Source organism: Lacerta agilis, chromosome 5, assembly GCF_009819535.1.
Source record: "Lacerta agilis isolate rLacAgi1 chromosome 5, rLacAgi1.pri, whole genome shotgun sequence".
In the NCBI taxonomy this organism is placed as follows: domain Eukaryota; kingdom Metazoa; phylum Chordata; class Lepidosauria; order Squamata; family Lacertidae; genus Lacerta; species Lacerta agilis.
In genome coordinates, this window is record NC_046316.1 from 32,950,204 (window position 1) to 32,968,119 (window position 17,916).

A 17,916-nucleotide genomic window follows, 5' to 3' on the forward strand; every position below is an offset into this window, starting at 1 on the left:
GTGATTTACCCAACTAAGGCAGGATTTGCATCCTTGTATGCCAGGCACGTCAACAGGTAGATTGTGATATACCGGTAGATCACTGGATATCTGTGGTAGATCACTGGCTCCCCCCAAAGAAGCTAAACAACTTTGGCTCCCCTAAAAAAAACCCTGCACCCCCCCCCCAAAACGGGGCTTTCCTCCTCCCTATAAAAACGCAACAACTTTGACATGAACCCCAAAAAACGGCTTTCCTTCCTAAGAAAAGTTCAACAACTTTGAGCTGAACCCCCCAAAAGGGGGTAGATCACTGCCAGTTTTAACTCTGAAGAAGTGTGCATGCACACGAAAGCTCATACCAAGAACAAACTCAGTTGGTCTCTAAGGTGCTACTGGAAAGAATTTCCTATTTTGTTTCCTATTTTGTTTCGACTATGGCAGACCAACACGGCTACCCACCTGTAGTTTTAACTCTGAGTAGATCACAGTCTCTTGGGAGTTGGCCACCACTGTTGTATGCTTTTTGTAATGCTTACTGTGAGGATTAAACCCTTTGTTATTGTTTCAGTGCCAAAGCTTAACCCTGAAGAGTAAAATGATAACTCAGAGTATTTTCCCCTCACCTCTGAATAACCATAGTCAGTTCTTTCACTGTAGATTTGAGTGAAGAGCTTGAAGAGCAAAGGGCATGATTTCTAGTGCCTCTGTTTTTAGATATTACTAAATCCTGTCTATTCACAATCAACTTCCATAGGTGGCTCCCACTGCATGTGGGCCAACTTAGGGATCACACAGTTCTGCCCCTGAGCCAAGGCCAATATTGCAAATACATTATCACATCATGGCACATGGCACTTTCTGCATAATGCAACATGGGGTCACATCTCCCATTACTTTTTCCAGATTCCTTTTCTAATGTGGGTGCATTAAAAAAATGTGCAAATTCCTGTGTATTTTAAGTACCGGTAGTGTGAATCATGAATAAGGGACACAATCACACCGTTCTTCACACATCTTATTTTGCAAACTCCTGTGAGTCAAATGAAAACATACTTTTCAGTTCTATGTCAGTATGGAAACAACTACCACCAAATTTCTATATTCAGAGCCACTAACATGGATCAGATTCATTCTTCACTGATAAAGGTGCATGCCAAAGGTGAGAAAACACATCTTTTTAGCCACTCTTAATTTTGAGTACGAGAAATATATGATAAAATGTATTATAGATGGTGAAGCGAAGGACACGCTTAGGAGTTGATGATGCAGGCGAGCTGTGCGTAAGCAAGCTGATTGCTAGCTCGGAAGAGGCTCTTTTTATTAGCAAGAACATGCACATGTTTAGGAACAGTCTGACCTTTAGCACTTTTACATCATGAGCTGACACATATGTTTCTTCTGATACAGTATTTGCAAGACCTGCTCCACCACAGTCATGAGCCATGCCTCTGCAGAGGAGGCAAAGGTCACAGACAGGGCATAGCAGCAGACCACTGAGAGAGCAAGAGGTTAGATAGAGGGCATGGCGCTTGTCTGTGGGCGGAAGTGTGCTCCACACCCGGCGGTACGCCCGGTGGTCATTCCTTTAGATGGTGGGTAACAAATTCAAGCTGAGTGAACTTCCACCGTTGTTACACCGTTGACTGACAATTCCTTTGTTAGGTTTATTGCTAGTTAATAACTAGGAATACATAGTAGCTTGGTCAGAGCTAATCTATATGCTTTTGGCCAAGGTGACAGCTCTCCTGCTGAGGGATGACCCAGATATAAGAAGTGTGTGTGTGAGAGAGAGAGAGAGTGAGAGAGTGTGTGTGTGCATTTTGCTCTTTTGGAAGGGTCAGAAGAAATGCAGGCAGATAACTTTGAACTGATCAGGCAGTGTCTGATCTCTTTCTGATTATCTGATGTAGGGTAGCAGATATGCAGCCTTGTAGGAGGGCTGCTTTGCCTCTGCTTCTGTTCTACTTATATATAAACAGTCTTAAGAGCTGGTCTTTGACCGTAATAAAGAATGATGATGATGATGATATAAACAGTCTTATTTTTCTAGAAAAAGAGGTGCCGGAGCACAGCATGCACTTCTTCCTTGTTCTCTTAGAATGGCAATGGTCAGTGGTGTGCAGCAAAATTTTTCATAAGAGAGCAGCATGATGTCTAGATGTCCCGCACCTAAGCATAGCGCTTCTCTCCATAAGCCAGGCAGAAGCTTCCTGGGCTTTGGGAAGGAGGAGCCAGGGCTCTGGCAAGACACTGGAGCCCATCTGCCTCCTTTGCAAAGCTTTGGGAAGGTGGCGGGAGGGACCGTGGACCCTTGGAGCATCACACTTTCCTCCCTAAGCTGAGCAGAAACTTCCCAGGCTTTGGGAAGGAAGAGCCAAAGGAACATTTAGGGGACTAGCTTAGTCCCTCTAGTCCACTGACCGCATGCCACAGGCAATGGTGCCCACCTGAGAGGTGCTGGAACTGAGCTCCCGCTGGGGGAAAAAAGCCCCAGTATATAAAACAAATATTAAAAAGGTACTGTAAGTCGGCTGCAGTGTTCTCTCATCCAAAGAATGCTAAACCTGCAGTTCCCCTATACAATAATGTATCACTATTTGCAGATGTGGAAAGTGCACTGCATTATATGCAACACAACCTAAGAATATTTTCTTATGTTCCTACTTGGAAGTAAGCCTGCTGACTTCAGTGGGACTTTCTCCCTCCTTAAAATGCCTATGATTGCAGGCTAAATCACCGAATGAAGTGGGAAGTGGGTCTTTTCACACTTGATAAACTTGGTGTGGGTGTTTATGTGGTCTTTATATAGAAGCCATATTATTCTAAATGACAGTCGTCAAAGCAATCTGCTTATAAAAAAATAAAATCCACTTCTCTCCTCATTTGTGTAACTGTATGTACTGTAAATAGTACTCCTCTTTATCCAAACATCCCTGGTTTTATCCAAACAAATCTGAAGTGTTGTAGATCTTTCTTACACCATGCAGATGAACAAAATGTCGTAGACAAAACAAAATAAAAAATAAAAAATTCCTTCCAGTAGCACCTTAGAGACCAAATATTTGTATCTGAAGAAGTGTGCATGCACACGAAAGCTCATACCAAGAACAAACTTAGTTGGTCTCTAAGGTGCTACTGGAAGGAATTTTTTATTATTATTATTATTTTACTATGGCAGACCAACATGGCTACCTACCTGTAAAACGTTGTAGAGTTCGTTACCGTGTTGACGTGAATGAATCAGTGAATGTAATATCTGGCACAGTATGAATACAAATACGTTTGAAGATTTGATTTCCGGCATTTATTGTGAAAACTGTATTTTTAAGTATTTACCTGTAAATGGCTATACTTCTTTCCTGCTATTAGATGGGGCTGTGCTTTCCCATCCAGATGCACATCTGCGTTGCTTTAACTCTGCAGCAGGCAGTTTCCTACTGTGAACCTTACATCTGTGTTTCTCATCTACATAGGTAATTTGGGAACAAATAAATAGGAATGGTACTAATGTGTGTAAGTCAGCTTCCATCACTCAGATCTAAAACCAGGGCCGTCTTAGCCATAAAGTCTAGTGGCGCGGTGCACCAGGGCACCACATTCTGGAGGGCGCCAGGAAAGGGGTCCGGGGTCACGTCGGCGGCTCAGTAGGGGTGGCAGCCTGCCCCCCGCCAGGGGAAAGTCAGGAGGAGGCGACCGGCGCCGGCGAGCTGGGTGCGCAGCAATCAGCCCTGCCTCCCTCCTTCCCTCCCTGGCTGGTGTGTGCACCCTGCCCGGGAGGCGGGCGCAATCCCCAGCGGCCGCCCCTCCTCTCGGCGCCGCAATTGGCCGCTGGAGCGCTTCTCCAGCCTGCCACTACGCAGGACTGGAGGAGGGCATGGGGAAGGCAGGAGGAAGCGATCAGCGATGGCGATTTAGGGGTACTCTCATTTTGGCTGCCCCGTTCCTCCCCCCCCCCAACCCCCAGACGAGGGACTTGAAGTGGTGGCGGCAGCGCCGCTCTCGCCCGCCTCTTCTTGGGCTGCGGACGCGGGGAGGCTGTCGGCCACTTCAGCCAAGCAGGCGGAGGCAGAGCACAGCTGGCAGCGTCCTCACCCACCCCTCCGCACCCTCCAGCTGTCCGCCGCGCCTGGCCCTGCCCGGCGGAGCGTGAGTTCGGCGTCCCCGCGCGCCGCGCCACACCCTCTGGCTGCCTGCTGCGCCTGGCCCTGCCCGGTGGAGTGCAAGGGGCGCCGGAGAGATCTTCGCGCCAGGGCGCCGGATTTACTTAAGACGGCCCTGTCTAAAACCATATGTGTACTTGTCACTTTCCTGGGCTTTCATAACACTGCACAGTACTGTTACAGTAAGTCAGCATATACACATTATGTGCAGCTCACACTTCAACAGATAAAACTTTTGCTACTGAATCTACTGAAGTGGTCAAGCCTGTTAAGACAACTTACTTTAATAAGCTTTGGGGCCTGCCTCTTAAGACTTGACAAAGAAATTTAGATTGCCAGGATGACCCAGTGATATGTTACCATGGGAACCAAATAGTTAGAAGTCCATTGTTTTTCAGTACAGGACCATTTATAGGTAGGTAGCCGTGTTGGTCTGCCATAGTCAAAACAAAATAAAAAAATCCTTCCAGGATTTTATTTTTTATTTTGTTTTGAATACAGGACCATGTTAAGGAGCACTGGCAGATCAAGCTGAGATTGCAGTTTGAAGAGAGACAGACCACTGGCCTTAGGCTCTGAAAAGCAATCAGCATCTAAGATATTCTGAGAAAAGCAGATTTGGGCGGCATTGGGAGTATTCAAAGCTGTGTTTCCACCTTTGCTCAATTGGTGTATTTGTAAATAAATATGAATATTTCACAACACCATAAGCCTCCTGTGACCTCCTTTCTAAAGGGAAACCAAGCCTGGGAAAGCACTGCTCCCCTAGAGCTTTTCACTTTTGAGGAGGGGGAATCTTCAGAGATCTAAGATGAGAGAAGAGGAATTCTGCTCACAATGTGGGGTATCCTCCTATGTGTCAAGATTCACAGACCCTGATCAGTAAACCACAAATTAATTTGCATATTGCATCTTTGTTCCATTGCTATACAGTAAGCCCACAAATTTGAATGCACTGAACTTGTGCACATTCAGCTTTACACGCTTAATAATAATAATAATAATAATAATAGTTTAAATTGGGCAGGCATCCAGGAAAGCCCCACCATTGAACTGAATGTGTTTTGACCATACACAATTTTGGCTTTGGGTGTGATCTCTGGAATGCAACCCCTGTGTAAGTCGCAGAGCTACTATATACTAAAATTTTCCTGACACATTATATGAGGCCATTGACCATGCTTGCTGGGGCTGATGGGAGTTGTAGTATAGCAACATCTGGAGGAACAAATGTTCTCCACCCTTGCCTTATACTTTAACAACTTGAGATGGCATGCATAGCTCAGTTGGTAGAGCATGAGACTCTTAATTTCAGGATCCATTAAGCAAAATATTACTGCATTTTAAGGAAGTTAGACAACATTACTCCCATGGTCCCTTCTAACCCCACAATTCTATGATTCTATGATACGTCTCATATATGTCCTCATATATGTCCACACAAAAATAAGCTACATTGACTTAGGTGGGAGTTAACTCCTGGTATTGGCATCTGTCTTTCTTGGGAGACAATGGAGGAGTGCACCTTTGGGGTGGAGTTAAACTGTTGCCAGGTTACAGCGCCTGCTGTGGCTGTAGAGACCAATATGGGAGAGACATGTTTTCTTGTGGATAGGGCAGATGAAGGTGTCTGGCTGCACTGCTGCAGATGTACCATAGCATTTCTTCTCTCTATGCTCCTCCCAGCGGTCATTCCTAGTTAAGTGAGTATAGGATTGCAGCCTAAGAATCTGAAGTCTTTGTTTTGCTGTCTTTGAATCTGAAGTTTCGGTTTAAAACATAGTTACATACAGTGGTACCTCAGTTTAAGAACAGCCCTGTTTACGAACTATTTGGTTTACAAACTCTGCAAAACCGGAAGTAGTGTCCTGGTTTGCAAACTACCTCGGTCTAAGAATGGAAGCCGAACGGTGGAAGGGCACTGGTGGCGGAAGACCTCATTAGGGAAAGTGCACCTCGGTTTAATAATGGTTTCGGTATAAGAACAAACTTCCGGAACGGATTACATTCGTAAACCGAGGTACTACTATACTGTACTTCCCTTACTTAAATCACATTAATGAGAGTTAAAATAATGCAGCAGGTGCCTGAGTTGTTTTATACCCTGCATCTCAAAAATGGCAATTAGGCACCAAGCTCCCAAAGATATTGCACAAGGCTAACTTCTCTTGCATTGCTTGGGGCTTACAGACCTCTGGCTGCAGGCTAGGTCAAAACAAGTGTAATAGGTGCAACATATACTTGCAAGACCCAGGAACCAAAAATATTTCGCCAGAGCATTTCATGTGAGTTATTCTTATGCAATGCCAACTCGAGAGAGTGAATCGTGTTCTGGAAAGCAATTTTAATAAGTAGCATTCATGCGCCTTCTCAAATGACAGAGAAAGCACCGTGTAGGGCAGATAAATACAAAAAGAACTTGTTACAGTTACTAGCAAATCTATGCTCCAATAATTACCATTCCTTTCTGTTTTACTCTGTCTACATTACTGCAGTCTTACTGCTACTTATACATTTTGTTCAATAGATTATACTGTACTATGCCTTAGTGGGACAACACTTCTTGCCATTTCTGTTCACTGAGTTATATATATTCAACCCTTTATAGCCTGCTTTTCTTTCGTTCTAAGGAATGAACATATTGACTGATCTCTGCTGCTACACTTCCAAGGCAGTCCTGGCTGCCTCCATCATGCCTTGTTGCCTGACTCTCAGACCTTGTGCACCTGGTAGATGACAGCAAGGCATCTGGCACTGACAGCAAGCTAGTTTGCAGAAGGATGCATCATTCAGTTTAGGAATTTTTTAATGCCACTGTAGTTTTAACTTTGGCCTTTTACAGGGGCCCTTCTGCCATTATATTTATTCTGCCTGAAAAGCAAGTTAAAGGAAAACTTAATAACATTAATTTTGTTTCATAGATTATACTATGCCTCAGTGGGACAACACTTCTTGCCATTTCAGCTCACTGAGTTATTCAGCCTTCTATACCCTGTTCTTCCTCTCTTCCTAAGGAATGAACAAAACTTTTTGGGGGGAATCTCAAACACATCTACAACTAAATTCTATTTAAATTTACAATATATTGTTTCCTAGAATACTGAAACATTGATTTTACAGCTTTCAGTTTTTTAAAGAACACAACATAATAAAATAAAGCTGAAAGTCCATTCTACATCAAGATCTATTTTTGAAATAAGGGTTTTCCTCCCAATACCTCAGAAGACTGCCATTTTTTACTTGTAAGGTAATAAAAGCTTTCTGGAAGATGATATATAATGAAGCGAAAAAAATGTTTTTAAAAAACCTTTGTTAAGAAACCAGAAGCTTTTTTTAATTAGTAATTACAGGTACCAACATACCAAAGGGGCAGAAAAGACTTTTTACGTATGGAACAACTGCCATTCGGATCTTATTAGCCCAGAGTTGGAAAGAAGACAAAGTCCCTACCAGAGAAGAATGGCAAACCAAGCTGATGGACTATACTGAGATGGCAAAGCTGACCGGAAAACTCAGAAACCAAGAGGACAAAATCTTTATAAAAGAATGGGAAAAAATTATAAGTTACTTAGGAGACCACTGTAAGCAGATGGAAACAAGAGCAGGATTTTGATTCACTTGAAGTGAAACCCCCCCACTATGAACAATATGGTTTGATAAAGAAGTTGGAGTACGAATGAATATGCAGTTGTAGATGTTTAAAATAGGACTCCATGGGGGGGGGGGTGACTCACAAGATTCGGGGAGTCTTCTTATACAGATATGTTTTTACTAGTTTGTGTTTATTTGTACTTTGTCATTTTTTGGTCTTTGTGAACATTCACTTGTAATGCAATATAATTTGGCTTTTAAATCACCAAAGATCCCAGTTGGACTGTTCTGGAAATGCCTACTGTTTGCAGTCCTTGATTTCCAGGAGTAAAGAGGATCTTTTTCTGCGTCATCACTTGTTTGATTTTTAGCCTGCCAACTAGACAGAGTCCACAGGATGATGAAGAAACGTCTTGTAATGAGAAATACCCCATTTATGTCAGCAGTTGTCTTCTCATTGCATCAATTGCTTCCATGGTGAGCAACGTTGCACATCCCCTGTGCTGTTTAACATCTACATCTACTCACAGTCAACACTGCTCCTTGCAATATCTGCATTTATTCCATCCAAATATGTGAGTCAGCATCTAAGCAGCCATTTGTCAATAGGAGTGGGCTGGTAATTAAATCCACCCGGTTACACTCACTCCATGAATGAAATATGGCTGTGGCTGTAAGCTCCTCATCAGAACAGAAGGGCAGTAGTCAACTAAATACTTGTGCCAGCGCAAGGATTAGCACCAGTGCCACAGGATTGGCCCCCTCTCCTCCCACACTTGAGGAGGGATGTTGGTTTGACAGCTTCCATCCTTTCCTAACCAGGTGAGGATAAGGTTATTTTTCCAGGGAAGAACTTTTATTTATGTATAGAATTTATATCCTGCTCATCACAAGTGATCTTGTGAAGGGCAGTTTACAATAATTTAAAATACAATAACTAGTAAAGACAATAGTTAAGATGCGAGGAGAAATCATGGTTCACGTGCCTTGTACAGGAGGTCTTCCACTGATACCAAATGACAAAACAGCTGCCAATGAAGCTCATGAGGTAGAACCATTTGTAATTGAATCCCCAGATTTCTGCCAGTGAGGACACTGCTAGAGGAGGCTCCCCAGCTGATATCAAGGCTTGGACAGGGCTACATGGGATAAAGGCATCCTACATACACTAGCATCCTAAGACATTTAGAGGACAAGATGGTTGGACAGTGTTCTTGAAAATACCAACATGAGTCTTGACCAAACTGCGGGAGGCAGTGGAAGACAGGAGTGCCTGGCGTGCCCTGGTCCATGGGGTCACGAAGAGTCGGACACGACTGAACAACTAAAGCAACAACAACAACAAAACTTTGATCTAGGCCCAGTGACCAACAGGCAGCAAGTGCAGGTCTTTTGAGAGCCAGTATTATTTGATTTATCATAGATATGCCCATCAAGATTCTGGCTGCTGCATTTTTTCACCAGCTGCAGTTGCTTAAGGACAGAAGTGAGTTGGACTAATCTAGTCGGGAGGTTACTACTGCACAGATCACTGTGGCCAAATATCCCTGTTCAGTAACAGCTGAAACTGAAAAGATCAGGGTCCCAATTTGCATTATCACCAGGATGCTAGCAACAGCCACCTCAATGTAATATTCAGGGTGGCGGGGTAAACAAAATCAACAGCAGCCTGCTTTAGAGTTGCTTCTTTTTAATTAATTCCCTGACAGTATGAGTCAGCCAGTCATCACCTCTAATTTTATAGTAACTGTGATGAAGCAAGCAAGCTATATTCATCATGGCTTCTAAGGTTTGGTCAGGTTGGTGATACTGAGCTCCATTTTAACAATGCCCATTTTTTTTTTGTTTTAGACTGTTGTTACCAGAAACAAACAATAGTCCAAAATAATGTTTATAGCATAAACACATCTAAACCGTAGAGCCATATATTACAATGCATTCTAATACCAAATCCTAGGTACTGGTGAGAAGGATTGCTACCATATTATTACCTCACCCTAGCAGGCTTCCTGAAACTCAGCCATCCAGACGACAATTCCCATCATCCCTGACCACTGGTCCTGCTAGCTAGGGATCATGGGAGTTGTAGGCCAAAAACGTCTGGAGGGTCGAGTTTGAGGAAGCCTGCCCTAGAGTTAGAGATTGATACTTGGATAGTTTAGGGCCCCAAATGGGGAAGTTGAGGGAAGTTGGTGGTATTTATAGGAGACACTTAAGCCTATAGTATTGCCTTCCTTCTTTTATTTTTTGAGGGGGTGAGACAGATGATTTATTGTTGTCCAATCTGCTGGTTGAAGAAAGTAGCTTCGCTAACCCTCAGGGTAGAATCATGGCATGGGGGAAATAGCCAACTTACACATGTGAATATGTAAAGATAGTGTCAAAAAGAAACCAGCAATGGTTCTAGATTGAGTAACAATGAAATCTTTTATTAGGGTTCCTCCCACACTGAAAAAAGACTGCTGCATAATGACCTTTAATCACTTGACCTTATAGAATGGTGTAAGGCTTCAGTCCTACACCCACTTACCTGGGAACAAATTCTACTGAACTCCTTGGGAGTGACTTCTCAAAAAGACGTGTATGAAACCCAGCAAAACATACAGTATTAGCAAATCTGATCAATTGGTGATAACCGGGGTAAATTACTTTTAATATTAGATTACATATGGGACATATAATTCCTTTTAATATTACATAATTACATGATATTGCATAATTACATACGGTAATTCCTTTCAATATTAGATTACATATGGGATGCGGGTGGCACTGAGGGTTAAACCACAGAGCCTAGGGCTTGCCGATCAGAAGGTTGGCGGTTTGAATCCCCGCGATGGGGTGAGCTCCCGTTGCTCGGTCCCTGCTCCTGCCAACCTAGCAGTTTGAAAGCACGTCAAAGTGCAAGTAGATAAATAGGTACCACTCCAGTGGGAAGGTAAATGGATTTCCCATGCACTGCTCTGGTTCACCAGAAGCAGCTTAGTCATGCTGGCCACATGACCTGGAAGCTGTACGCCAGCTCCCTCAGCCAGTAGAGTGAGATGCGCGCCGCAACCCAAGTCATCCGCGACTGGACCTAATGGTCAGGGGTCCATTTACCTTTACTTTACATAGGGGACATCCACATGTCCTGGCAATTTTACATAGATGTACATCATCTTTGCAAACAGAATGAAATGTTATATCAGCACTATTTTACTGATGATTTGTAATTGTTTTGTTGATGATTTGTTAATTATTCTACACAATTTATGTTGTAATGTTCCATTATGTTATTGTTATTTATTGTTTGTAAGCCACTTTGTGACTCCACCCATTCTGGGGTTTTGTTTAACTATAAAAGATAAAAATGTTGCTTTAAGGCAAAATAACTACTAAAGGAAGTTTGCTTAAATGAGCATCAACAGCTTTTGTTGGCTGGTGGCTATTATTAGGCTGACTTCCGTACCATTTGGTAAGATCCTAAACAAATGACCCTAATCTGTAAAGCAACATTAGTTTGCCCCCAAAAGCAACCAGCATGTACCAGTAGCCGTTGTGCACCCAAAGCTGCAGCTTCCTAACCAGTTGCAAAACTCTTATTTTGTATCCTTAGCTACTAGACTCTTACTTCACAGAGCCTAGCTCCATGTTTGCAAGTTATAAGCCACATTGGTTAATCTTTTCACACCCATAATCCTTAGTAATGTTATAGAAACTAAGTGGGTTTATTTTTGCAGCCCAAGTCTATAATCGGTCAGAGATGAATGGATGGAGCAGGATGCAGTGAAAAGCAAGGCAGGTCTTTATTTTTCTGTTGCAACAGAGTTCCCTCCCCTCTTTGCAAGGAGGCAACAGAGAACCAGAACAATGGTGTGCAAGCTCCTTTGGAAAGATTTTGAAAATTGCCTACCCTGTTGACATTGTAACGTAAGAGGGTACAATTTTAACTATTCGCACTGTTACGGAAATTACAGGGGAGGTCACCTAAGCAAAGTCTCCTCCCGAGTAAACTCATTGGGGTATGGAGTGCTGCCCTTAAGGGAACCCATCTTTCTGCCCTGATCCAGTAGAGGAGAGACCACATACTGTATTCTGGGACATGGTAGGAGTTTTTAAAAGTTCTTGTAACACTGCTCTGGGGTGCAGTTTTACTGTAACCTATTGCGCAATGAACCCTGTCTTGTCCTTGCTCCACTGGCTGGACTTCTTTTATTTAACTCCGCAGAAACCAGTGGGCTTATCCCCAAGGGCCAGGTGCCTGGGCAGTTCCACACCTGGGATTGTCCGTTACAGCACAAATGTGTGTTATTTCAGGCTCAAAGAGACCTTGTTGTTGTTCAGTCGTGTCCGACTCTCCGTGACCCCATGGACCAGAGCATGCCAGGCACACCTGTCTTTCACTGCCTCCCGCAGTTTGGTCAGACTCATGTTGGTAGCTTGGAGAACACTGTCCAACCATCTCGTCCTCTGTCACCCCCTTCTCCGTGTGCCCTCCATCTTTCCCAACATCAGGGTCTTTTCAGACATGCAGCAGGAGGCCTCCACGTATTTGGGACTACAAGTGGCACCATCAACCCCAGGGCAGCGGTTTCGTGGTCCAGGAAACAACAGGAGGGCAGATGCACACAGCTGCACAGAGGTATTTCACCGCTTCCCTTTAATTATCTCAGATTTGAGAGCGCACGGAGCCCAAGAACGAGGCCGAGCCCCAAGCCCTGGATCCAAACGAAGTCCTGCCTGCTGCCCCGAGCTTAGCCAGTCGCTGTTCCCACGTGCGTGTTCTCCCCCCCAGCGCTTTCCGCGTCTCCTGCCTTCCGAAAGACACGCAGGCGAAGCTGCCCCCCCCACCCTCAACAATCCTTCCGTAGTTCCCGGATGGACGCGGAGCCTCTTGGGATATGTAGTATTTCGCCGTGCCCAACGGGCTCCTATACTCAACTGTATAGAGAAGCGGCCGGACGCTGCCAGTCCTCCGCGACTACATTTCCCAGCGTGCTCGTCGACGCGGGCAGTTGGCTCCCATGAGCCTCGGCGGCGAGATTTGAAAAAAGAGCGCAGGTGAGCTTATTTACCAGGGGAGACTAGGTCGTTGCCGCTTTTAGGGGTGTTTGTGGGCTTAACGGGGGCGAGAACTGGGATAGGATTGATGTCTTCTGTTTCGCGGGGGGAGACCCAGCTGGTTATCGATTGTATGTCGTTTTAAAAGTAAGTAGATAAATGGTGGCCCTTCCTTTGCCCCTTTCGGTCTGCATTCGGGTCCGGAGTACTTTATTATCAAGCCCAAAGCTGAGCTGGTAGAAAGCCTGTAGTTTCAGGCATCGTTGCGTTATATCTTATGTTTTTGAAATAACGCACCGAATCCGAATCTTGGTAGTGCAAATGCAAACACAAAAAAGCATGCTAGACTTTACTAAAGATGAAGTTTTGAGGCCGGGGGGGGGGGGAGAAAAACAGCTTCCCCCACCCCTGAAGCAAATTCACAGGAAAATTGGGGAGGAAAACAAACCCACAGTGCTGTGTTGTTGTTGTTGTTTTTAAAGTACTCCTTACTTATCAAAAGCCAACGCAAGGAAATTTGAGGAATAAAATGATCATGTCTGGTATATTAAAAGTACAGCCTATTCAGGCGATAGTGACTGTGCATCTGACCCACAGAAGCACCTGCTAGCATGCTAAATCTGTATTTTCACTCTAGGTCTGTAGGTAACTTTAAACACATGTGAATCAGAGGTATGGCATAGGATGCTCTCAGTGTTTTGCTACATCTGCACATTTGTGCAATATCAGCATCATTGCTGGGTCAACTTACCTGAAACTTGATCATGTTTCTTTTTAGCTAGGCTTTTGTTCCTTCATTTGTAGTGTTTAAAATACTTGTTGCCTCTTTTCAGAGGTTGGGATGTGTTAAACCTGCATTTTATATTACAGTTGTGTTTTTTGGTTTTTAATTTGTTTTGGTTTCTTACTACTATTTATTTTTGCACTCTTTTGTAAGTTACTTTGGGTTATTTTTTGTGTAAAAACAACAACAACAACAACTGAGTGAAATTAATGCTACTGCACATCCTTGCAAAACTTCCAATGAATTGCAGGTTCCAAAGAAGACACTCAGGACCATGGCACTAAATTGGCCTTCTCAATATAGTATCCACTGTCTACCATATGTTTGCATTACAAGTCCTGACAATCTTGGGAATAGCCAGCACTTCTAGTAGCTGTACTCCGAAACACATGATGGGCACCAGGTTGATGAAGACTGTGTTAAACTGTAGCTGTGCCCATTTTTTCATTCTCCTTTTCTGCAAGGAAAGTTCAGACAAACAGGAAAAGGCAACTATACTTCACAGGAACTATAGCATGTTTTAAATATGTTTTTATTTTATTTTTGCTGCCTGTGCTCCTTTGTGAGGTAGGGCAGGAAAGAAATCTGATTAATACAGTCATAGCTCGGGTTACGGCCGCTTCAGGTTGCGCGATTTCGTGTTGAACACTGCGCCGAACCCGGAAGTAACAGAATGGGTTACTTCCAGGTTTTGATGCTTGCGCATGTGCAGAAGCGCATGCACAGAATCACTGAATTGCATCACTCGCGTGCACAGACACAACAGCGCAGGTTGCGAGCGCGCCTCCCACACGGATCGCATTTGCAAACCGAGCATCCACTGTACAGTGGTGCCCCGCTAGACGAAAATAATTCGTTCTGCGAAAATTTTCGTCTAGCGAAGCGGCAATGACAGCCGCGCTTTCACTAGACGAAAAAAAAGACGAAAAATTTTCGTCTTGCGAGGCAGCCCCATAGACAAATTCGTCTTGCGGGGCAGTCTTCCGCTAGACGAATGCCTTCGTCTAGCGAGTTTTTCATTGCGAGGCATTCGTCTAGCGGGGCACCACTGTACTAACAATCTGGCATATGAGTTCACATGATGAAGAAATTTGTGTAGAGTTCCAAATTTCATGTTATTGGATGTTCCATTCAAGCAACTTTCCCTCCCTCTTTCCCCCTTTTAATAGGATGGAGTCAAATATGGATAAGACATCACTGCTCAGACCATCCTTTATTTCTGCTGTGGAATTGTCCCCAAGAACTATCCCTGTGGATGTTAGTGACATTAGGAAGAATCTCTATAGTGATTTATCATCAATCTCTGATATAAGCCAGGTAAGGGAATTGGACGACTCCAAGTGATAATGACAATGTCTGTTGTCCTGTACTTGTGAAAGTGATCCATGCAGAAATGGCTGAGGTGGATGTAATGTCTTGGAATACTCAGTTGCTCATGGAATTAAACAGTTTGCAGTCCAGCTTCTGTATGGGAAGTTGTTCCCCATGTGGAATAACTTAGCTGAGTACAGCCTATTGAGATTAAAGTCTCATAAAACCAGGAGCCTTGAGTATATGGCAATATTGTTGGACAGCACTGTGGTTTTTCTCTTTCCCTCTGTAGAGAGAGAGCTTGGAATCCAGAGAACGCATTCATGTTTGCCTGCGCATTAGACCATTGATGCAGTCAGAAAAGGAAGGTGATTCTCAGGTGTGATTTAAAAATAAATTCTAAAAGCAAAATTTGTTTAAGAATGCTATCTGCTGTACTAAAAATATCTATCTCCCCTTTCTTACAGAATTGTATTTCTGTTCTTGATGCATCAAGCGTTATATTAAAAGCTCCCATGTCTTCCAAGGTATTCCGGCTTAGTGAAAAAAACTTGCAGCAATTGGTGCAGAAATTTACTTTTTCACAGGTAAATAAAGTGTAAAGGGCTATTGGCGACTCATAACCCTTGGTATGGAAACTTTGCACATAATAATGCTTGAATATTTCTCACTGATTTGAAAAGCTTAAGAAAATATAGTCTTGAAAGAAATTGCCTGGAATTTCAGTATGGAAAGCCATAAAATATCTTGTTAATTTTTTAGGTGTTTGGCCCTGAAACAACCCAAGAAGAACTCTTTGAAGGGACTGTGAAGCAGCCAGTGCAAGACTTTCTGAAGGGACACAATCGCCTTGTATTTACGTATGGTGTTACAAATGCTGGGAAAACATATACATACAAAGGTACTACTGAACATCCATATTTCTCTGGACAGAATGTTAACTTGAGTTCCATGTTACTTGTGTATGCTCTGTGTCATCGGACTGTGTGCTACAGTTATTTCAACCCTCTACTACTTATTTTTATTTGGAATATGGGTATAATATGATGTTTTTAAAAATGAATTTTGAATAGGAACATAGGAAACTGGTTTTGTAACCCTGTATAGTAGTAGTAGCAGTAGTAACAACAACAACAACAACAATTTATTTATACCCCGCCCATCTGGCTGGGTTTCCCCAGCCACTCTGGGCTGCTTCTAACAAAATATTAAAAATACAATAAAACATCAAACATTAAAAACTTCCCTAAACAGAGCTGCCTTCAGATAGTTGTTTATTTCCTTGACATCTGATGGGCCCTCTTTAAAGGTACTTTAAAGGGGTTTTCCCATCCCCTGCTCCTTGTCATTTTCTGATTGGAGACGGCAGGAACTGAACATGTGCTTTGCTGCTGAGTTGTAATCCTTCTTCCCCTTCACTGAAGCTGGTTGCTCAGCTTCAATTGACAGGTCAGATGAATTGAAATGATGGGATTTAAGCTGAGACTTAATGTAGGATCATAGTACCTTGGTGATGAGCTCATTTGTTAGCCTTGGGTACTATCACTCGGCTTCAACTGCCTGCCCCCTGAAATGTGAGTGAATGGAATAGATCTGAATATGAACAGCACAAATGGATTTCTAGTTGACCGCCTATATGGGTTTTCCAGGGGTGGGGGAGGGATTAGTACATTCAATTGACTTCATTTGTTTTAGCATTTCTGTTTTAGTAAAGAAAACTGAAAACTGTGATAATTTTATGCTCTGTATAAATAGTTCAAACTTTTCCAATAGCCAAAAGTATTTGAAATGAAATACTTGACTTCAGTGAGTAGGGATAATGCGTATCCAATATAGTTTAAATGTTGCTTTCCAAAATGGGGGTTGAATATATTTTTATTGGAATACTGATCCAATCACCTTGTGCTAACTCCAAGGGTAGCACTAATTCCACATGTATACAGTTCATGTTGCCTCCTTGCCCCCTTTTCCTGATTCTGCTCCAAAAGAGTATTCAAAGTCCTGACAAATCGTCTTCATGACAGGTACTAATGAAGATGGTGGCATTCTCCCAAGGGCACTGGAGATGTTGTTTCAGTGCATCCAAGGCAAACAGTATTCAAAGATGGATCTCAAACCCCATCGTTGCCGAGAACACAGAAGGCTGACTAAAGAAGAAATGAAAGAAGAAATGTCTGTCAAATGCTCACTTCTCCGTCTTGTCAAAGAGGTTTGTCAATTTAGAATGCAATCCTGAATACTTACTAGGGATTTAAGCCCCACTAAATCAGTTGGACAGATTTAGAATTGTGATAAGTTTTATTAACAGCCATTTGTAAAGAAACTGAAGTTGGTTGTGTATGTGTGTGTTTTTGTATGTATACATACACACATATGACTAAAATTCACTGTGACCAGAGTTTTCTATGTTGGTGTGATGGTTTTTTTGGCTGTGGGAATTTTTACCTATTTGGCAGAGACTCATTGAGATTAATGGACCACTTGGTCATGTCCGTTAATTTGGTGAGTCAACTCTGAGTAGAATTCACATTGGCTGCAACCCATATGCTAACTGTGATTGTCCAAAATGCCAGAGAATCTGCTGTGTTTCTGCTTTTTCTGCAGTCTGACGTATCTTCATACATTTCTGTTCAGTTTTGAAGAATCTCAGTTCAAGAATAAAAGGTGACATGACCACGTTAAATACGTAAAGAGAAAAAAAACCTGCCTTTCAGTGACGAATCATATCCAAGGTGCCATACAAATAGCCTATATTGCAACAAAGTAGATTGTCAATGTGATAGCAGTAGTACAGAGTGGCATAATAAAAACCACATGGGCACCACATATTATGTAATGATCAAATATATTTGTACGTAATATAAAGGGCAAGCAGGTGTGTCCATTGAATTTTTCAGAGGCGGAAGCAGGACCTGGCCTCATCCTGACGTTGATATGCTAGTTATACACGCATGGGCACTTCCCTTTGAAGGCTTCTTCACCATGATTACGACCCCATTGACAGGATTCACTTAATGAAACCCGTCGGCAGAATCTTAGCGCAGT

The 17,916-nt window shown here is 43.0% G+C and overlaps 1 protein-coding gene across 1 annotated transcript in view; it reads left to right on the forward strand.

Annotated features, from left to right (window-relative positions):
• The first annotated feature begins 12,863 nt into the window (after positions 1 to 12,863).
• Positions 12,864 to 17,916, forward strand: part of KIF20B (kinesin family member 20B) — a 37,085-nt gene continuing 32,032 nt past the window's right edge. The window contains exons 1-6 of the mRNA XM_033149236.1: positions 12,864 to 12,923; positions 14,730 to 14,877; positions 15,164 to 15,250; positions 15,339 to 15,458; positions 15,634 to 15,772; positions 16,896 to 17,080. Coding sequence (XP_033005127.1) covers positions 14,731 to 14,877; positions 15,164 to 15,250; positions 15,339 to 15,458; positions 15,634 to 15,772; positions 16,896 to 17,080 — 678 coding nt within the window. The 5' untranslated portion in view covers positions 12,864 to 12,923; position 14,730. The remainder of the gene's footprint in view (positions 12,924 to 14,729; positions 14,878 to 15,163; positions 15,251 to 15,338; positions 15,459 to 15,633; positions 15,773 to 16,895; positions 17,081 to 17,916) is intronic.